Genomic DNA, 19,644 nt, shown 5'->3' with positions numbered 1-19,644 from the left:
CTTTCCTGCCCTCAAGGATCTCATCCAGGTGCTGGCCTCCCTGGGAAGCTACCCTTCCTTGCCACTTCCCACAGTACTCCATTCCTGAAGTTACATCCTGACTGCAGCCCTACTGCTCATTTTTGGCCTCCACCCCTGTAATGTCCTTAAGAATAGTGACCGGGTCTTATTTGTTAGAGCATGCCAGCTTGTATCTAAGGACAGGTTTGGTAGCTGGTTGGGGCCATCGAAAGTTCACACACTTATTTCCAGATTTTCAAATGCCTGTAGCATTTTCTACTATCAAGGTTTGATAATATCTGACTTAAAATTCACAAATTAAAATAAAAACTATGGTTACAGGGATCTTTAATAGATCAGAGTTTTATTAATGCAGTTACCTTTATTATGGTGAGAATAATTGATTAAAAAAAATCCTAAAATGAGCTGAGAACATGAGCATGGTTGATATGCTGTTGTGAGGAAGCTTACCACTAGGTGTCAGCACAGGACAGGAGGGGAAGGCTGTATTCAAACTCATGTTTTACCTATTCATCCAATTATCACTATAAATATCAAATATTTAAACAACAAAATATTAGGCAATTAAAATTATTTGTTAAGGGGATGTTTTTAAAAAAGAAATATAAAAATTTGACATTTCCCCTTGCAGAATAGTTAATAAATGGTGTTATTTTAACCTGTATTTGTCAAGAAACAGTCACACAGATTAGAGGAACTGACTCCTGAGAAAAACCAGCTCAGTTTTCTCAGAAAGGCTCCCAAACAGTATGTAACACAGACCATATGGTCATCCCCACTGTGGGGCAAAGAGCATGGCCCCCAGACACAGGCAGATGGAGGAGTGGGATTCTGGTTCTGCCATTCTGAAAAAGTGATACTTTCTGGCCTCAGTTTCCTGTCAGTAAAATGGGCTATCCCTGTATGGTGACTGAAAAATGCAACAAAGGTCCTATCCTGTGTAAAAAGCCCCAACAGGATAAATGCCCCATAGTCTTTTCTTTTCCTTAAGACTAAAAGTGTTGATTTATTTAACAAAACTGCTTTGCAGGTCCCAAACAACAAATGCCATTGTAAGAGTTATAATCACTTCATTCATTTAAAGGATAGCTGTTGACAATATCCTAGGTATCAACCAGGTACCCAGGAACATGGCACCCCACTGCCTTTTGGGACCAGGCTTCCAGCTCCTCCTATGAGGTGGTGACAGACATCTACTGCAGAGCCTATCCCACTCCCCGTCCCCTGGAGCCCGACAGTATCCTCTGCTCATCCTATGTCACACAAACATCATGGTGCCATGGACACTATAGGCCAGGTGCGAGAAAGAATAGCATGTCCTGCACTTCAGAAGCTCATAGTGTGGCTATGCATGCAAAGTCACAGGTGGTTCCATACTGTCAAGTGTTTCAATTATATTTTCTCTGATATATTTTAAAAACTGACTCTGGTGAATGTCTTCATCTTGAGCCATGCCTGCCTGCAAATGTTGGGAGCAACCACACAGTTGAACAAATAGCAAAAGCTTATGAAAGAAAATCATTAAACATGGGATTTTGTTCAACTCTACTCGGTAGCATTTGAGATAAAAGATGTATTTTCCCTGTTAGCTCAAAAGTGAAGATTGGAATGGTCATAAGCTGTGTGAGCTGCATGGTTCCAGGTGTCCTGCTGTGCACACATGGACACCACTGTTCTGGAATGCAGCAGTCCCATTCTTTCCTCTTCCCACTTCACCTTCCTGTCAATCAGGAATGGCCAACTTTCAGCCGATATCATTACCAGCATTATTTTTTGCAATAATCATAAGTAGGTACTATTTCCATTTACAGACGAGAATTGTGAGAATCAAGACTTTCAAATACATCCACTAGTATGACAGAGTCAAAGCCATGCTTTCCCTTCACTGGGACTGCTTTAGCTCCCTTACCACAGAGCTGCTGTGGTAACCCTAAAAGCCCAGTGCTGGGAGCATCATTCTCTGCTCCATCCTCAGGATATGATCTTGAATTCAGATGACCAGTAGTTCAGAGGGAGGCGGAGGTAGAAGGGGAAAGGGAGGAGAGAGAGAGGGTGTGAGCACTAGCTTCTGAGAGCAGGAGCACCTTTCTTCAGTCCTGTTCTCTGCAGAGAACCTGTGCAGCTCAGGCTCTGGCTCTAACTCCCAGACTGCTTGTCCACACAAATGGGAAAACAAGACAATCTTTCACAAACTTTTCCTTCATGTCTGCACCACTCTCCATGCAATGAAAGCATGGGTTCTGTGAAGAAAACAATTTGGTAGTTCCACAGGGCTGAGGTGTGGCTCAGTGGAAGAGCATAGCAAGGATGTATAAAGTCCTGGGTTCCATCCCTGCTCCACAAATCAGACCAAACGTTAAACCTGGAATTATCCCAGAATGCAGCAACTCCACTACAAGGTACAATGCTTGTACACATTCCATAGAACTATTGACAAGAGCCAAGAGGCGAGACAATTCGCCTTTATAAAGCCTGGATTAACAGGAAGAGTCTGTGAGGTCAACCGAGGAAGGGAAAACACAAAGTGGTTTGCCCATGCGTGGGCTATTATGGACTGAGCATGCTCATGCTCAGTCTTACAAATGGATGGCATTTTGGTATCTATTGCAACTTGGATGAACTTTAAATTTATGTAACACGAAGTAAGCCAGACATAGGGACAAAATGGCACCTTTCCACTTCCTAGGGACTACAGGGGATAGAAACGAGACGTTACTGGATAATGTACACTCAGGATCTGTTGAGAGGGATAAGAGACTGTAAAAGCAGACAGTGGTGATGGCTGTACAGCCCTATGAACATAGCAACCTCTGAGCTATGTCATTTTCAATGGTCAGAACAGCAAATCTTATATTTCGTACAACTGAAAAAGAATGTCTGAAGACAGACTAAGAGTCCATTCCTAAGATGTGGGGAGGGTCATAGGGTCTGTACACTGCCATAGGCACCCATTCCACTCTATTGGTTTCCTCCTTTCTCATCTGTGCTGAAGCTTAGTGTCTTAAGTCTAAGTCCTTTTTGGCTCAAAATGGAAACATGGGAAATTAGTCACTAGCCTATGAGTGCTCTAGGAGTCCACGTATACCACAGCCCATCAGAGATCCTTGGTATGTCCCACTCGGAGTCTCTCTCACGTGAATCAGCTGAAACTGGCCTTTACCCCACACTGGGACAGCTGGCACCCATAGTCAGGCTCCTGCACACGCTTCAATTTCTTCTACCCAAGAGGCTTAGAAATAAGAATACCCCAAAGCTTTATTCACAGAGATGTTTGGTGGAGTATACCTAAAGTAATGAAAGCTGGGAACAACCTAACAGCCCAGCAGGGGAGTGTGGCCAGGGCAATAATGGCTGAGGCTTACTCAGTGTCATGCTGTGTAAAATGTACATGATGCCACATTCAATGTGGAAGAAATGGACTTTAACATTTAATCTGCTGAGCTCTGGCCACCCTTTGCATCATGGAAAACAAATAAATGCAATATCTACATGACTGGTGGTGTTGTAGTGATGTCTTAGTTTTACTACTTAAGAATAATTTTCCATCGCTCAAAAGGTAAGCATAAATACAGGTTTCTCTATGCAAACCCAGGAGATGAACAATGTTACTCAAGCAAAATTCTGATGCACGTGGAATAGTTCCAACCTGCTGCAACACAGTCTGGTGCTGGTGCATTCATGCTTGAAAGCCAAGCTATCAATCTGTCTTTATTTTAACTTCTATGGCCTTCAAGGATTTTTAGGTGAATAAATATGACTCAGCAGAATCATGTGCAAAAATAAGCGCTATAAGGTGGATGGCACGAGTGTTGGTCAAGGAGAAAGTAGAAGCAAACTGAGCTGGACGCTTCGTGTTTATACAGCTTGTTTATGGCATTCACCCCAGCACTATGGGCAGGATCTGGGCTCCTGTCATCTTAGGAAGGCAGGGTCACGGATTAGCCCTAAGAGGGCATTACTAGCTAACTGAAAAAAGAGTACCTGTAATGTTTCACAAACATAACAAGCCATTTCTCCAGGTGCCAACATGCCCAGGTTCAACTCTTTGAGCAGGTATTTCCAGTACCCACAGTGGGCAAATACAGAGGATGTACCCTCATGTGCTCTGCCCTGGGGTGACTCCGTGTAGAGAAGTTGAGAGTGTACAGAAGCAACAAATCTTCAAAACCGAGGCCAGTGAGTTTCAAAAGGGATGGGTCAGTTTTGCTCAGATATCTGGATATCATTTTAAACAAAGGAGAAAAGCAGAATAATCTTTTTAAAAAGCATGCTTCTCTCTAGGAGGGAGAAGGGAGCCATTCAAGGCAATTCAAGAACCATACTACTATCCTACCCTGTGAAAGTTGCATTCTTCTACCAAGCAGATAATGAACCCTTTGCATAGCAATTAAAATCATTTGTCTTTTATCTCCTTCTTGCTAAAAGGACCCCAGCACTAACTAGTTAATCCCTAACACACACTGCTGCTCCCAGAGTTGCCTGGCAACTACCAGGAGGCGTGTCAGAGAGCAAGAAAAGGCCTAAATAAATGAGCTGGAGCCTGTGCTGTGCTTGATATGGATAAAGAGGTTCTCCGAACAGGGCTTTTTGGATGCTTGTGGTTCTGTCATTTAAGTGGGAAAAACGAGTTGTTTGGTCAATACTGTTAAATACTCTGGGCTTTGCCACTGATGTTTTCCAGGTAACTGTGATCTGATGCCCCTGTGATCTGTGGACACCTTCCCTCTTCCAGGGAGAAGCTACCTCCAGAGCCTCCAGATAGGACAAGGAATAATACATGCACATGGAACACATGCCCGGGATCAACCCCTGCCTCCAACACCACTTTGACATTCATATCTTTCACCCATTCTTCTGTCTAATGGGTTAAAATACACTGGCTGACACCTACATTCTGGGCCATGGCTTATACTTGGCACAGGATGGAACATGTGAGAACCAATACAGACATAGGCCAGAGAATGCAGTGGAAGAAACTTTGTCTTGGAGTTTCCTTCTGCTCTCCTACACTCTGGGGAGACACTGCCCAGGAGAGCCTCAGCCCCATCTGTAAAATGGACAAGGCAAAGTTCAGGTAAATTGGGTAGATTGTCGCTGGAAAGCCAGTTGAAGGTGAACTACACTCTGATTTGTGGAAAGATGCTGAGGAAGGATAGACACAGTTGTTCTCTCATGTTCTCATTTTTTGACTAAGGGAAGTCCTTTTTAAACAGCTCACCTGGCCCTGAAAAGACCCACCCAGCCCAGGTTAGGCCCAGTATGAAGCAGCCTCAACAAAAGGGCCTTTTCCTTTCTTCTGATGCCAGAGAAAGGCACTCTGAATGTTTCCAGTAGGAAAAAACTCACAAAGGTTCTCAAGTGAGCTCTAAGCCATAGGCAGGAGCCTTTCAGGCCAGGGGTAATCCTTCTACACAGGCAAGCAGGGATCAACTGGCCCCGCAGTAGCTGCATCCCAAATACTTCTAGCTGGAGAGGAATCCTTGTGAGGAACAGGAGACAGGCTGGCTGTTCTGAGGCTGGCAGGCAGGCCCTGGGCTGGGCTTATTTAAGTTTCATTACAATCCTGCATGAAGCAGGCTCTGCATGAAAAGAAACTAAGGTTCAGAGGTGTGAAGGCACCCTAGGTCACAGCTGCTTAGGAGCAGAGCAGACAGCAGTAGTTTGTGTTTTCAGAGCAATGCCAGTGGTTGCTCTGAATTCACCAGTTTCCTACTACCACAGAGCCCTGTTCTGGGTGGGAGGCCACCACACCAGTCTGAACAGCAGCAATCAAGTATGAAGAGCAGGTGTGGCAGAGGGGTCAGCAGAGACTTCTGGGCTACTGAGGGTCCTCTTCACTGCAGGTTCTCTCTCAGTCTCTTGCTCCTCCACTCTGCTGTGTACCCAGTCACCCATTCCTTTTCTCCTCAGCATCAAAGCCTTAAATGTTCTTGGATCCTTTGACTCAGTAAATCCATGCTAGGGAAAATGCTTAAGAAAAATCATTCAAATTATACATTAAGATTTAGAAAAAGATGTTCTTATCAGTGTGACTTAAAATTTGGAAATCTCAACAAAAGTCAATAAAGGCCAGCAACAGGATAATGTGTGGGCCTTGGCCCTGATTTCAGATCACAGGAACTAGATAACAATCTGTCATTGAGCTTACATATTTACCCTTTTGGAAGCCTCCCAGGTAACTGTGGTCCAGAGGCTTTCATCAATGATAATTGATAAGAGATTTTATATGATGTAAAAAGTGCTTACTCATAACTAAAAGGCAAAAACGACTAGGAAGTGGGATACTGGATTTGTCAAGGACACCTCAAAGGCTTAAAAGAAGTAAACAAAACTAAACTAAAACTCAAGACTCCAATCAAAATGAACCAAAAGCAAATAGAAGACAAGAGACACCACTTCAACTCTAGATGATGGGACCAGGGGGCTTATTTCTAGTTCTGTTTCTTAAAACATTTTAGCCAAGAGCAAGTGCTGTTTATTTTATTTTATTCTCTCAGTGCAATGGTTAGAACTCAGGGCCTTGTGTATACTAGGCAGGCTTTCTACTACTGAGCTACATCTCCAACCTAACTATCTAGTACTAACTAGGTAGATAATGCACATTATCTATCTATCTATCTATCTATCTATCTATCTATCTATCTATCTATCATGAGTATGTGTGGGTGTGTTTATGTGCTTGAAGAGTGTTGTTCATGAGGCTAGAAGAAGGTACCAGATCTTCTGATGCACAAATTACATACAGGTGGTTGTGAGTCACCTAATGTAAGTACTGGGAACTGCTCAGGTTTTCTATAAGAATAATATGCATTCTTAACTACTAAGCCATCTTTTTAGCTCCAATTGGTACATTTTATAGGTATACAAATGGCTAAAAGATATGATCAATGGGAAGCATTTCTGTCCTGTAGCACTGTCTGCCCCATATCCCAGATCATTACCTAACATGCCATTCTTACAGCCTTGCAGTAGCTTTTCACATTCATGTGTGCTCTGCAGTCATTCTAAACAATTTTGCAAGAGGAACTGTACTATTCCATTTTTCAGATGAGGAGAAACGGATATAATTAAATTTACAGCTTAAAATCCACTTAGGTAACAAGGTGATCACTATAAGCACAACACTTAAATGGGACTTTGCCTTCTGGTTTTCCGTTTTGCTTTACAGACAAAAGCTACTCTTGCACAGATGAATGAGAGTGAAAGCATGATGGTTCTGCCATATCTCATTGATTCTTAGATAAAAACTTCTTCCCACTGAAACATGGATGTGTCTGATAATTGATGTCATGCTTTCTTTTCTTTACCACCACAGCAAAGGTACATCTACAACAAAGGTGTATCTTATGACAAATGATAACTTAGATTCAAGGAAATGTGCCACATCTACAGACAAACCTGTATGTGTGTGTGTGTGTGTGTATTATTATATATATAGTATGTATTACGTGGAGTTATACAGATACATAAGGCATCTTACCAATGTTTACTGTGAACATTAAGTCTTTGCCAATTCATTTCCATTACAAATCCCACTGGTATGAATACCATGGTATCAGGCTTTCCCCTTTCTTACCAGAAGCATCACCATCCTCTCTCCTCTTCCCAATCTCAGGAGCCACTTGACATTATATGCCATGTGCCTCCTATATTTCATCTATTGCTTGGTCAAGTCCTTTCTTCCACCATGGAAACTTCTCCTGGTATAGCCCAACATTGTCTGACTACTCAAACCTGCCATCAGCATATCACATCTTCACTCAGAACAATATGCTCCTACAGAGTAAAGTGCACACTCCTAGACCAACATCCAAGCCTCTGCCACATCTGGCTCAGTTCAACCTCCCACTCCAGACACAGGAGTATTGCCGCCAAGTCGTGATATGCTCAACAGCCCACATTTGCAGCACAGTAGGGCATTTCAGTTCTGTTCCTTCAAGCCTCACTCATCAGACCCCATGCAGGTCTCACCTTTCTTGTGACAAATTTTAGGGCTGGTGTGATGCTGACAGCAACCAGACGTGACAGGCAAGCAGGCTTATTCAAATTTTGCAGGTGAAGAAAGTAAATTTTAACCTCATGGAGTGATTTGTTCAACTTTTATACATCTAAGAAGTATAAAGCCATCCTTTAAACTCCTGGGTTTCTGCTCTTTAACCCAGAGCCTGTCAGTCAATCTCAACCAAAAACAACTCCTCTGGGGGCTCATATGTCCAGCTTGTATCTAGCAACACGTACCTGGATTCTAGAAATGCATGTGAAAACTATGAGGTAAGTACCAGGGTGAAAATGTGTCCAGCTTGCTGGGTCCAACCAACCCTGGAGAAATAGTGGGCCAGCTCTCTCACTCTCCAAGACAGGGGTGAGGACAACATTTCCTTAATTATACCAACTCTTAACACTTGATTGGTTTGTCTGGGTCCAAGGTCATGTCAGAATTGGAACTGTGTGTTGCTGTCATTTAAACCATGATTATATATACAAGAGCCATCAAAAAGTGAATCTCTAGGATGAGGAGACCTTTTGAAAGACAGGGGGCAGTGAGGCATAGGACAAAATCATGAGCTTTGGAACTGTTGGCAAACCATTCTTTTCCCTGAACCCTTGGTGTTCTCATTTGGAAAGTAGAGCTAATTGTCACTATCAGTTGACCTGTGAACCTTCAGTGAGAGCTGGACAACCATGAAGGACCTGGCATGTGATTTAACACAGGCAGGGGGGTGCTTTCAAGTCTTCCCTTCACAGAAAAAGAAGGCCTCGTAAGACTCCTTCACCCAAGACCCTCTACTACACACAAACACACAACACACCTTTTTGAGGTGAACCAAGGATTTTTCATAGCCATCGGATCCCTAACCAAACATGGATGCTGTCACACGCTATGAGGCTACTCACCGGCTCAATTTTCAGTGCATTCCGGTAGCTGCCAAAGAAAGCAGCCTGGGCTTTGAGAAAGGCTCTGGCCACCCCATCGCCTGTGGTTGTAGAGACCTTCTTCAGCCTGTTCTTCAGGGAAGAGATCTGGTGACATGAGAAAGAAGACAGTGTGAGAGCAGGTTACAGAAGGACAGATGGCTGAGTCTGGCACCCAGGACAGGGTCAACTTGGTGGGAAAAAGTGTCCTCGCATTAGGGCTTGCTGTGGTATATTTTATATATCTCTAAAAGCACTTATTTAGAGAATACAGTTTGGTGGTCTAAGGGCTGCACTATAATCACAACCATCTAATTCTAGAACATTTCACCACCTCATGAAGAAACCTCATGTCCCACCCTCTTCTGGACAACTATCTACCTGCCCTGCCCATGCTGCATAAGTCACGTGCATGAAATCACAGGACCAGCAGGTAGTCACACATGACCAGATTCTTCCATGTATCACAATGCTGTTTTTTTTTATAGTCATAGATATGAGGTCTTCATTTCTTTCTGTGGTTGAATAATATTCTATTGTACACTACATTTTATTTGCCAGTTTCTGCTTTGGGATGATGAATACTGGGTACTGGTGGCTATTATAAGGATTCATGGTATGGAGACAGCAGAGGTTTGGGTGTAAGAACCTGATTAGCAAAACTCTTCTGTTGCTGGAACTTTGCAGTGAAGATCAGCTAAAAGGACTGGTGAAGTTACAGAGCACAATGCTAACACAGTCAGTCATTAAAATATGGTTAACTAAGTAAAGGGAACACTCCTGTGAGGTTGCTATAGGGGTGGGTCATTTGCCTGGACTATAATAAAGCCAGAAGGTACAGGAACAAGTGCCAGGGGCCAGCTACTATAAAGTGAGAGATAAGAGAACACAGTCTCTATCTGAAAGTAGTTAGGCATCTATCATAGCATGTACGTGTGTATGTGCATGCACGTTGAGTGCACATGTACTGCTCTGCTGTGCTTCCCTTTCTGGGATCACAGACTCAAAGGTGGCAGTACTGAAAGCTCCTGAGTGTCTCTTGACCCCAGGTAGGTTCTGTCATGGATTTTCAATGTGAGAAAAAAGTATGAAAAATTATGCTTTACTAAAATGTTAAAAAAATAATTACCTATTCCACCCCCCCCCCCAATAATAAAAACCTTGTCCCTTTTGAGGACAAGGATGACATTTCCATCCTTTGAAACAGTGCCTGTGCTGTCGCTCTTCTGGTTCCTCAAAGGCCTTGGGCCACCTGTGCTGCGGATTATTCCTCACTTAACCTTCCCTGGCCTTTCCCTTTCATTCAGAAGGTGTTTAATTACCTTGGATTCACAAGCTGCACTTCAGGTGAGCCTCTCCTAATGGCCTCATTACCATCTTACACAAAGAAGGAGTCACTGATGGTAACTGAGCAAACAGAAGAGAGCTCCTTCCTGTCTGCCCCTGCTGGTCTGAAGCTAACCAGTGGTCCTGGGCTCCTGATACCCCATGAGCACCTAGGCCAAGACTTCTGAAGACCTTGTTCATTCTGAGCCATGGTGAAGCTTTTGTCTTGACCTGACAGCACTTCAAACTTTTAAATTGCAAGTCTATGTGTACCTAATAACTCAGAATTGCATTCTGTCTCTTAAATAAAAGGGAAGAAAATAGAAGGATTAAATAACTCGCCATCATACATCTAAAGCTGAACTAGCCCTGAGTGTTCCTGGGGTGCTGGTCAAATCATTACATAGGGGGTTTTCAGGGGTAATTTGGGATAGAAGAAGTATCAGTGAGGATAGCTTCCTCCTTTTAATCAGTTGCCACAGGAGGAAGACAAAAACAAAGGGAAGAGGGCACAAGACTGTCTCAACAGTTCCTTGCCACAGCAGCCCTCTTCCTCTGCAATCTCTCTTGGGCACTGCAGCACAATTCAGGCAGCTCCTGAGCCATAGGCCAGATCTACACCTCTTCATCCCTGCGCAGAGCTGCACACATCTCATCAACACCATCCCAAACCTGCCCTCACCTTTCAATGAACATGACGTTGGCCCTGTGAGGTACAGCTCAATTCACTCTCTGGGTGAGCTATCTGCTTTTACTTTCTTCTCAATGTCATCTATCTACGGCTGTCCTAGTAATCTTGTAAATAATCAAATACAACCATTTTAATCCTGGACCAAATCCCCTGGCCATGTTAAGAGGAGGTGAAGGCAGTATCCAGGGCTACCGTGACCACACTACTTACTATTTAAAAATGCTCCTTGTCAGAAAAGAATTTCAGATGCACAATGGGACAGATTCAGACATAAAAGACTTCTAAACGAGACAGAGTGTTTAAAAAGTGTAGTAGTCTTGGGAGAGAGAAGAAAAGAATATAGACAGTTACAAAAAGAAATACTTTAAAAAATAAAACAAAGTCTTTAACAAGACAGTAAAAGTAATATAAAAGAGTATGACAATCAGAGATTAAAGGAGTAAAGAAAAATAAGCCATGTAAAGATGGAAAATACACAGAGAGTCTGGGTTACGCATATTATTGTGTTTTCTTTGAATTTTTTGACTTGTAGAGAAATATTTGATTCTGGGGGCTGCTAAGCTAAACCAACATATATATTTTAACTTCATTATATTTTGACTTCAAAAATTGGGTCTAAGCCCACATTGGAGAACAGGACTGAAATCTCAAGGTCCAAATCAGGAGCAGAAGGAGAGAGAGCACGAGCAAGGAACTCAGGACCGCGAGGGGTGCACCCACACACTGAGACAATGGGGATGTTCTACTGGGAACTTACCAAGACCAGCTGGCCTGGGTCTGGAAAAGCCTGGGATAAAACCGGACTTGCTGAACATAGCGGACAATGAGGACTACTGAGAACTCAAGAACAATGGCAATGGGTTTTTGATCCTACTGCACGCACTGGCTTTGTGGGAGCCTAGGCAGTTTGGATGCTCAACTTACTAGACCTGGATGGAGGTGGGGGTTCCTTGGACTTCCCACAGGACAGGGAACCCTGATTGCTTTTCAGGCTGGGGGGGGACTTAATTGGGGGAGGGGGAGGGAAATGGGAGGCGGTGGCGGGGAAGAGACAGAAATCTTTAATAAATAAATAAATTAAAAAAAAATTGGGTCCAAGGATATGTTGCTTTGGAAAAGAGGTTCTGCTTTTGTTTCCACAGAAGATAAGAACCTGTGGATTCCTTCTAGGCTAATGTGGTTTGGTGGAACAAGACCCCCCCCAAAAGATCTCCATGAACCCTAAAAATGTGTCACCCAACAAATAGCATGAAGCAGTTCGGAGAAAGCTACGTCCAAATTCCCAAAATGATTGTTTATAAATGTTTGTTTTTATTTAAAGGAGGTTAATTCTAAATAATTAATAATCATAAACAATTTTAAAAAAAGGGGGATATGATATACAGATGAAAATTTTGTATTGGTATGGATCTTGGTTTATTGATACAAATTTAAGGTCAATTTTGTTATATGTATATTTCTGCTCTTGATTAAGATACTGTGTTTGTGCAGCTCATTTAAAAATGTAATGTATAATTAAGAAATACAAGTTAATAGATAGTCATCTGTAATAGTCAAGCTTGTAGTCATGTTAGTTAGGTTTTCAAGATGTACAGAGATATATTTCAGATAGGTATTCTTCAAACCTTTCAAAGACTTATAGAATATGGCATTTAAATGTTTTAAGAACTTAGGACTTTTCATGACAATGAGACACATCTGCTCCTGGCAGCACCAATCTACTTCAAGAGGATGATGGGCATCAAAGAGGATCCTTATGGAGTTTGCTAGCCATTTGGGCAAGAAATTGCTCTTGCCTGGACTGCCTGATGGTATGCTGAATGAACTGGACATGCAGGACCCACCGAAAAATGACTGCTAAAGTTGCTTAAAAAAGGTAAGGGTTCCTGCTTCATAAAAGAGTCGGCATGACATTCTGCAGAATATAAAAGAAAGTGACTGACAAACTGCCAATACAGGCAAAACTGTCTTTAAAATTTCCTGCTTCATGGAAAAGTCTGCTAGACACTATGGGCCTGTAGGCTGAAGATGGATGCCCCAATGTTACAAAAGAACTTTGGGTGACTGTCCAGGCAGCGAGATGTCTCTGTCAATTTTAGAGTTTTAGAAGTTGCTTACAGGGGAGTTCCTTTGTTTCTATGGCCTGCCTGCACCAAGCAGAGTAGGCGCTTTGTTTGCGGGATGCCCAACCAGCACGGAGACCTGATCTCTCAGCGCCAGGAGAGCCAACATTGGGAGCTACAGTGATGAAAACAGTGTGGTACTGGCACAAAAACAGAGAAGTCGACCAATGGAATCGTATAGAAGACCCGAATTTTAACCCACAAACCTATGAACACCTCATTTTCGATAAAGGAGCTAAAAGTATACAATGGAAGAAAGAAAGCATCTTCAACAAATGGTGCTGGCATAACTGGATGTCAACCTGTAGAAGAATGAAAATAGACCCATATCTATCACCATGCACAAAACTCAAGTCCAAATGGATTGAAGACCTCAATATCAGTCAGAACACATTGAACCTGACAGAAAAGAAAGTGGGAAGTACCCTACAACAGATGGGCACAGGAGATCACTTCCTATGTGTAACCCCAGCAGCACAGACATTAAGGGCAACATTGAATAAATGGGACCTACTAAAACTGAGAAGCTTCTGTAAAGCAAAGGACACTGTCACTAAGACAAAAAGGCAACCTACTGACTGGGAGAAGATCTTCACCAACCCCGCAACAGACAAAGGTCTGATCTCCAAAATATATAGAGAACTCAGGAAACTAGACTTTAAAATGCTAATTAACCCAATTAAAAAATGGGGCACTGAACTGAACAGAGAATTCTCAACAGAAGAAGTACAAATGGCTAAAAGACACTTAAGGTCATGCTCAACCTCCTTAGCGATCAGGGAAATGCAAATCAAAACAACTTTGAGATATCATCTTACACCTGTCAGAATGGCTAAAATAAAAAACTCCAATGATAGCCTTTGCTGGAGAGGCTGTGGAGGAAGGGGTACCCTCATCCATTGCTGGTGGGAATGCTATCTTGTGCAACCACTTTGGAAATCTGTGTTTAGGTTTCTCAGGAAATTCGGGATCAACCTACCCCTGGACCCAGCAATACCACTCCTGGGAATATACCCAAGAGATGCCCTATCATATGACAAGAGCATTTGTTCAACTATGTTCATAGCAGTATTATTTGTAATAGCCAGAACCTGGAAACAACCTAGATGCCCTTCCATGGAAGAATGGATGAAGAAAGTGTGGAATATCTACACATTAGAGTACTACGCTGCGGTAAAAAACAATGACTTCTCGAATTTTGCATGCAAATGGATGAAAATAGAAAACACTATCCTGAGTGAGGTAACCCAGACCCAAAAAGATGAATATGGGATGTACTCACTCATAATTGGTTTCTAGCCATAAACAAGGGTCACGGAGTCTACAATTGGTGATCCCAAAGAAGCTAAGTAAGGTGAACCAAAGGAAAAACATATAGTTGTCCTCTTGGCTATGGGAAGTAGACAAAATTGCCGGGGAGAAAATTGGGATCTTGGGGGTGGGGTGGGATGGGGGTAAGGGGAGAAGGGGAGAGAAAAGGGAGAAGGGGAGGATAGGGGGAACTTGGGGAAAAAGGATGATTGGGATAAAGGAAGGTTGGATAGGGGAGCACGGAAGCACAAATCTTAGTTAAGGGAGCCACCTTAGGGTTGGCAAGAGACTTGAACCTAGAGTGGCTCCCAGGTGCCCAAGACGATGTCCCCAGTTAGTTCCTTGGGTAGCTGAGGATAGGGAACCTGAAATGACCCTATCCTATAGCAATACTGACGAATATCTTACATATCACCATAGAACCTTCATCTGGTGATGGATGGAGATAGAGACAGAGACCCACACTGGAGCACTGCACTGAGCTCCCAAGGTCCCAATGAGGAGCAGAAGGAGGGAGAACATGAGCAGAGAAGTCGGGACCGCGAGGGGTGCACCCACCCACTGAGACAGTGGAGCTGATCTATTGGGAGCTCACCAAGGCCAGCTGGACTGTGACTGAAAAAGTATGGGATAAAACTGGACTCTCTGAGCATGGCGAACCATGAGGGCTGATGAGAAGCCAAGGACAATGGCACGGGGTTTTGAACCTACGTAATGTGCTGGCTTTGTGGGAGCTTAGCCAGTTTGGATGTTCACCTTCCTAGATATGGATGGAGGGGGGAGGATCTAGGACTTACCACAGGGCAGGGAACCCTGACTGCTCTTTGGACTGGAGAGGGAGGGGGAGAGGAGAGGGGGGGAGAGGGAGAAGGGTGGGAGGAGGGGGAGGGAAATGGGAGGCTGGGAGGAGGTGGAAAGTTGTTTTTTTTCTCCTTTTCTCAATTAAGAAAAAAAAAAAACCACCAATGATACCCTTTGCTGGAGAGGCTGTGGAGGAAGGGGTACCCACATCCATTGCTGGTGGGAATGCAATCTTGTGCAACCACTTTGGAAATCAGTGTTTCGGTTTCTCAGGAAATTCGGGATCAACCTACCCCTGGACCCAGCAATACCACTCTTGGGAATATACCCAAGAGATGCCCTATCATATGACAAGAGCATTTGTTCAACTATGTTCATAGCAGTATTATTTGTAATAGCCAGAACCTGGAAACAACCTAGATGCCCTTCAATGGAAGAATGGATGAAGAAAGTGTGGAATATCTACACATTAGAGTACTATGCTGTGGTAAAAAACAATGACTTCTCGAATTTTGCATGCAAATGGATGGAAATAGAAAACACTATACTGAGTGAGGTAACCCAGACCCAAAAAGATGAATATGGGATGTACTCACTCATAATTGGTTTCTAGCCATAAACAAGGTTCACGGAGTCTACAATTGGTGATCCCAAAGAAGCTAAGTAAGAAGGTGAACCAAAGGAAAAGCATATAGTTGTCCTCTTGGCTATGGGAGTAGACAAAATTGCCGGGGAGAAAATTGAGATCTTGGGGGTGGGGTGGGATAGGGGTAAGGGGAGATGGGGAGAGAAAAGGGAGAAGGGGAGAATGGGGGGAACTTGGGGAAAAAGGATGATTGGGATAAAGGAAGGTTGGATAGGGGAGCACGGAAGCACAATTCTTAGTTAAGGGAGCCACCTTAGGGTTGGCAAGAGACTTGAACCTAGAGTGGCTCCCAGATGCCCAAGCCAAGGTCCCCAGTTAGTTCCTTGGGCAGCTGAGGATAGGGAACCTGAAATGACCCTATCCTAGAGCAATACTGACGAATACCTTGCATATCACCATAGAACCTTCATCTGGTGAATGATGGAGACAGAGACAGAGACCCACACTGGAGCACTGCACTGAGCTCCCAAGGTCCCAATGAGGAGCAGAAGGAGGGAGAAGATGAGCAGAGAAGTCGGGACCACGAGGGGAGCACCCACCCACTGAGACAGTGGAGCTGATCTATTGGGAGCTCACCAAGGCCAGCTGGACTGTGACTGAAAAAGCATGGGATAAAACTGGACTCTCTGAGCATGGCGACCAATGAGGGCTGATGAGAAGCCAAGGACAATGGCACGGGGTTTTGAACCTACGTAATGTGCTGGCTTTGTGGGAGCCTAGCCAGTTTGGATGTTCACCTTCCTAGATATGAACGAAGGGGGGAGGACCTAGGACTTACCACAGGGCAGGAACCCTGACTGCTCTTTGGGCTGGAGAGGGAGGGGGAGAGGAGTGGGGGGAGGGGGAGAAGGGTCGGAGGAGGGGGAGAAGGGTGGGAGGAGGGGGAGGGAAATGGGAGGCTGGGAGGAGGAGGAAATTTGTTTTTTTTTCTGCTTTTCTCAATAAAAAAAAGTTAAAAAAAAGAAAAAAAAAAGAAAACACTATACTGAGTGAGGTAAGCCAGACCCAAAAAGATGAACATGGGATGTACTCACTCATAATTGGTTTCTAGCCATAAACAAGGGTCACGGAGTCTACAATTGGTGAACATAAAGAAGCTGAGTAAGAAGGTGAACCCAAGGAAAAACATATAGTTATCCTCTTGGCTATGGGAAGTAGACAAAATTGCTGCGGAGAAAATTGGGATCTTGGGGGTGGGGTGGGATGGGGGTAAGGGGAGAAGGGGAGAGAAAAGGGAGAAGGGGAGGATGGGGGGAACTTGGGGAAAAAGGAGGATTGGGATAAAGAAAGGTTGGATAGGGGAGCACGGAAGCACAATTCTTAGTTAAGAGAGCCACCTTAGGGTTGGCAAGAGACTTGAACCTAGAGTGGCTCACAGGAGCCCAAGGCGATGTCCCCAGTTAGTTCCTTGGGTAGCTGAGGATAGGGAACCTGAAATGACCCTATCCTATAGCAATACTGACGAATATCTTACATATCACCATAGAACCTTCATCTGGTGATGGATGGAGATAGAGACAGAGACCCACACTGGAGCACTGCACTGAGCTCCCAAGGTCCCAAAGAGGAGCAGAAGGAGGGAGAAGATGAGCAGAGAAGTCGGGACCACGATGGGTGCACCCACCCACTGAGACAGTGGAGCTGATCTATTGGGAGCTCACCAAGGCCAGCTGGACTGTGACTGAAAAAGTATGGGATAAAACTGGACTCTCTGAGCATGGTGAACCATGAGGGCTGATGAGAAGCCAAGGACAATGGCAAGGGGTTTTGATCCTACTTAATGTGCTGGCTTTGTGGGAGCCTAGCCAGTTTGGATGTTCACCTTCCTAGATATGGACAGAGGGGGGAGGACCTAGGACTTACCACAGGGCAGGGAACCCTGACTGCTCTTTGAACTGGAGAGGGAGGGGGAGAGGAGTGGGGGGGAGGGGGAGAAGGGTGGGAGGACAGGGAGAAGGGTGGGAGGAGGGGGAGGGAAATGGGAGGCTGGGAGGAGGCGGAAACTTGTTTTTTTTTTCCTTTTCTCAATAAAAAAAAAAGAAGTTGCTTACAATGTACTTCCTGTTTAGTGAGATAGTATTATATCCTTCTGGAGTCTTTTATGGAGTTAAAGAATAATTACAGTTTTCCTTAATTATTATAAAAGATAAAGTAGATTTAACTATTGTAATTTTAGTTTTTGCTTGATAACCTGTTTTGATATATGTACTTTTAAAGTTAAAAACCTTCCTTTTTAATTAGACAGAAAGCGGAGGTGATGTGGGATTCCTCTCTGTATGCGGTGAATACCATTAGTCAATGAATAAAGCTGCTTTCGGCCTACTGATGTGCAAAATAAGGCAAGGAGGGAATTCTCAGCAGACAGAGGAAGAGAGAGTAGGTGGAGTCAGGGAGAAGCCATGTAGCCACTGCAGGAGACAGATGCTGGATGAAACCTTACCAGTAGGCCACAACTACATGGTGATACACAAATAAATTCAATGGGTTAATTTAAGATATAAGAGCTAGCCAATAAGAAGTGTGAGCTAATAGGCCAAACAGTGTTGTAATAATACAGTTTCTGTGTGGTTATTTTGGGTCTGGGCAGATGTGAAACAAACAATCAGCCTCCACAAACACCTGGCATCTGGACCTTCCCTATCACCAGCTTAGACAAGGCTGCGCTGCTTAGACAAGGCTCGGCAGGCTGTCCTAATGGCTCATTCCTACCTGTCCTGCTTGACCTTATACTGGACCCACTGATACGAAATCACTCTTTGGTTTAGCCCATGCATACAGACTTTGTCTCTTGTCCCTGCTCATCCTGTTGTGGACATCTACTTACTCTTTAAAAGACTGTCCACATCTGTATGATCAGGGTTCATGAAATGATCACAGCTTTAAGATAAAAGTACTATATGTTGGAAGTGGCAGAATTCCAAGCCAACATGAAAAGACATTTTCAAATGGTGGTGGTGGCACAGGGGATGTGAATGGGGATGGATGGGATAGGGGACTCAAGCTGAAGAACAGTGTGTATAGCATGAATCATTTACTAACTCATGTAAATACATCCATGTGCAGTAAAAAACAGAAACGTCATGTACCAAGGTTAACTATGTAAGGATGCTTTCACTTTGTTCTATAAAATTGATTGTTTTGATTATCCTTTATAAAAAGCATGTTATTTTCATAATAAAGAAGTAGAGTGAGGTATTTTTAATAGTCAAATTAGTCATTGCCTTGTGGTAAGGGAAAGGGAATCCAGATGTCCCCTCATCTGTAAAGCCTCTTTTGACCATTACGCTAGGCCTGTAGACCATGTAGGTGATTCTGCCATGAGCTGCTGTCTACTACATTTCTTGCTAGCGCCAGAACCCCCATTGCAGCACTCTCTGTAGAATGAAAGAACAAGAGAGTGAGCTTTAGAAGGGCATTACAACAATAGCTTTGCTTGGAAGAATGTCAAGCTAGGACCACATTCTTTATGGTTAGGATCTGATCTCAGCTGGAAAGGACTCATGTTGGGGAAGAGGGGACAAACTGACACCCATCCATTGAATGAGATTTAGCTCAGTGACAAGGCAAACAAGCATCTGCACATCTGCACACTAAATGCATAGAAGGGAAGACACAGGGAGCAGTCAGTCACAGTAAGTAGAATGACATGGGCAGCATTGCCTTCCCTCAGCCTACTTCTTCACTGTGTCTTTGTGCTAGATCCCTAGTCTCTGTCAGGTCTCTTGGCTTCATCAGCTTCCCATTGACTCTTCAGGCTACAGTACGGAGGTGCAGTCTGCTTAGCTAAGGCCTGGGACTAGTAACCTGCCTTC

General features: G+C 43.8%; 1 protein-coding gene across 9 annotated transcripts in view; it reads right to left on the bottom strand.

Moving 5' to 3' along the window:
• Dennd1a (DENN domain containing 1A) overlaps positions 1-19,644 on the bottom strand; it is a 543,784-nt gene that overhangs the window by 136,373 nt on the left and 387,767 nt on the right. For all 9 annotated transcript variants that reach the window (XM_041675232.1, XM_041675224.1, XM_041675226.1 and 6 more), the window contains one exon: positions 8,917-9,042. In XM_041675232.1, coding sequence (XP_041531166.1) covers positions 8,917-9,042 — 126 coding nt within the window. The remainder of the gene's footprint in view (positions 1-8,916; positions 9,043-19,644) is intronic.

The sequence above is a fragment of the Microtus oregoni genome, unplaced genomic scaffold (assembly GCF_018167655.1).
Source record: "Microtus oregoni isolate MIOR12 unplaced genomic scaffold, Mior012 000025F_ref0000491, whole genome shotgun sequence".
NCBI classification, from domain to species: domain Eukaryota; kingdom Metazoa; phylum Chordata; class Mammalia; order Rodentia; family Cricetidae; genus Microtus; species Microtus oregoni.
This window is presented reverse-complemented; position numbering and strand designations above follow the sequence as displayed.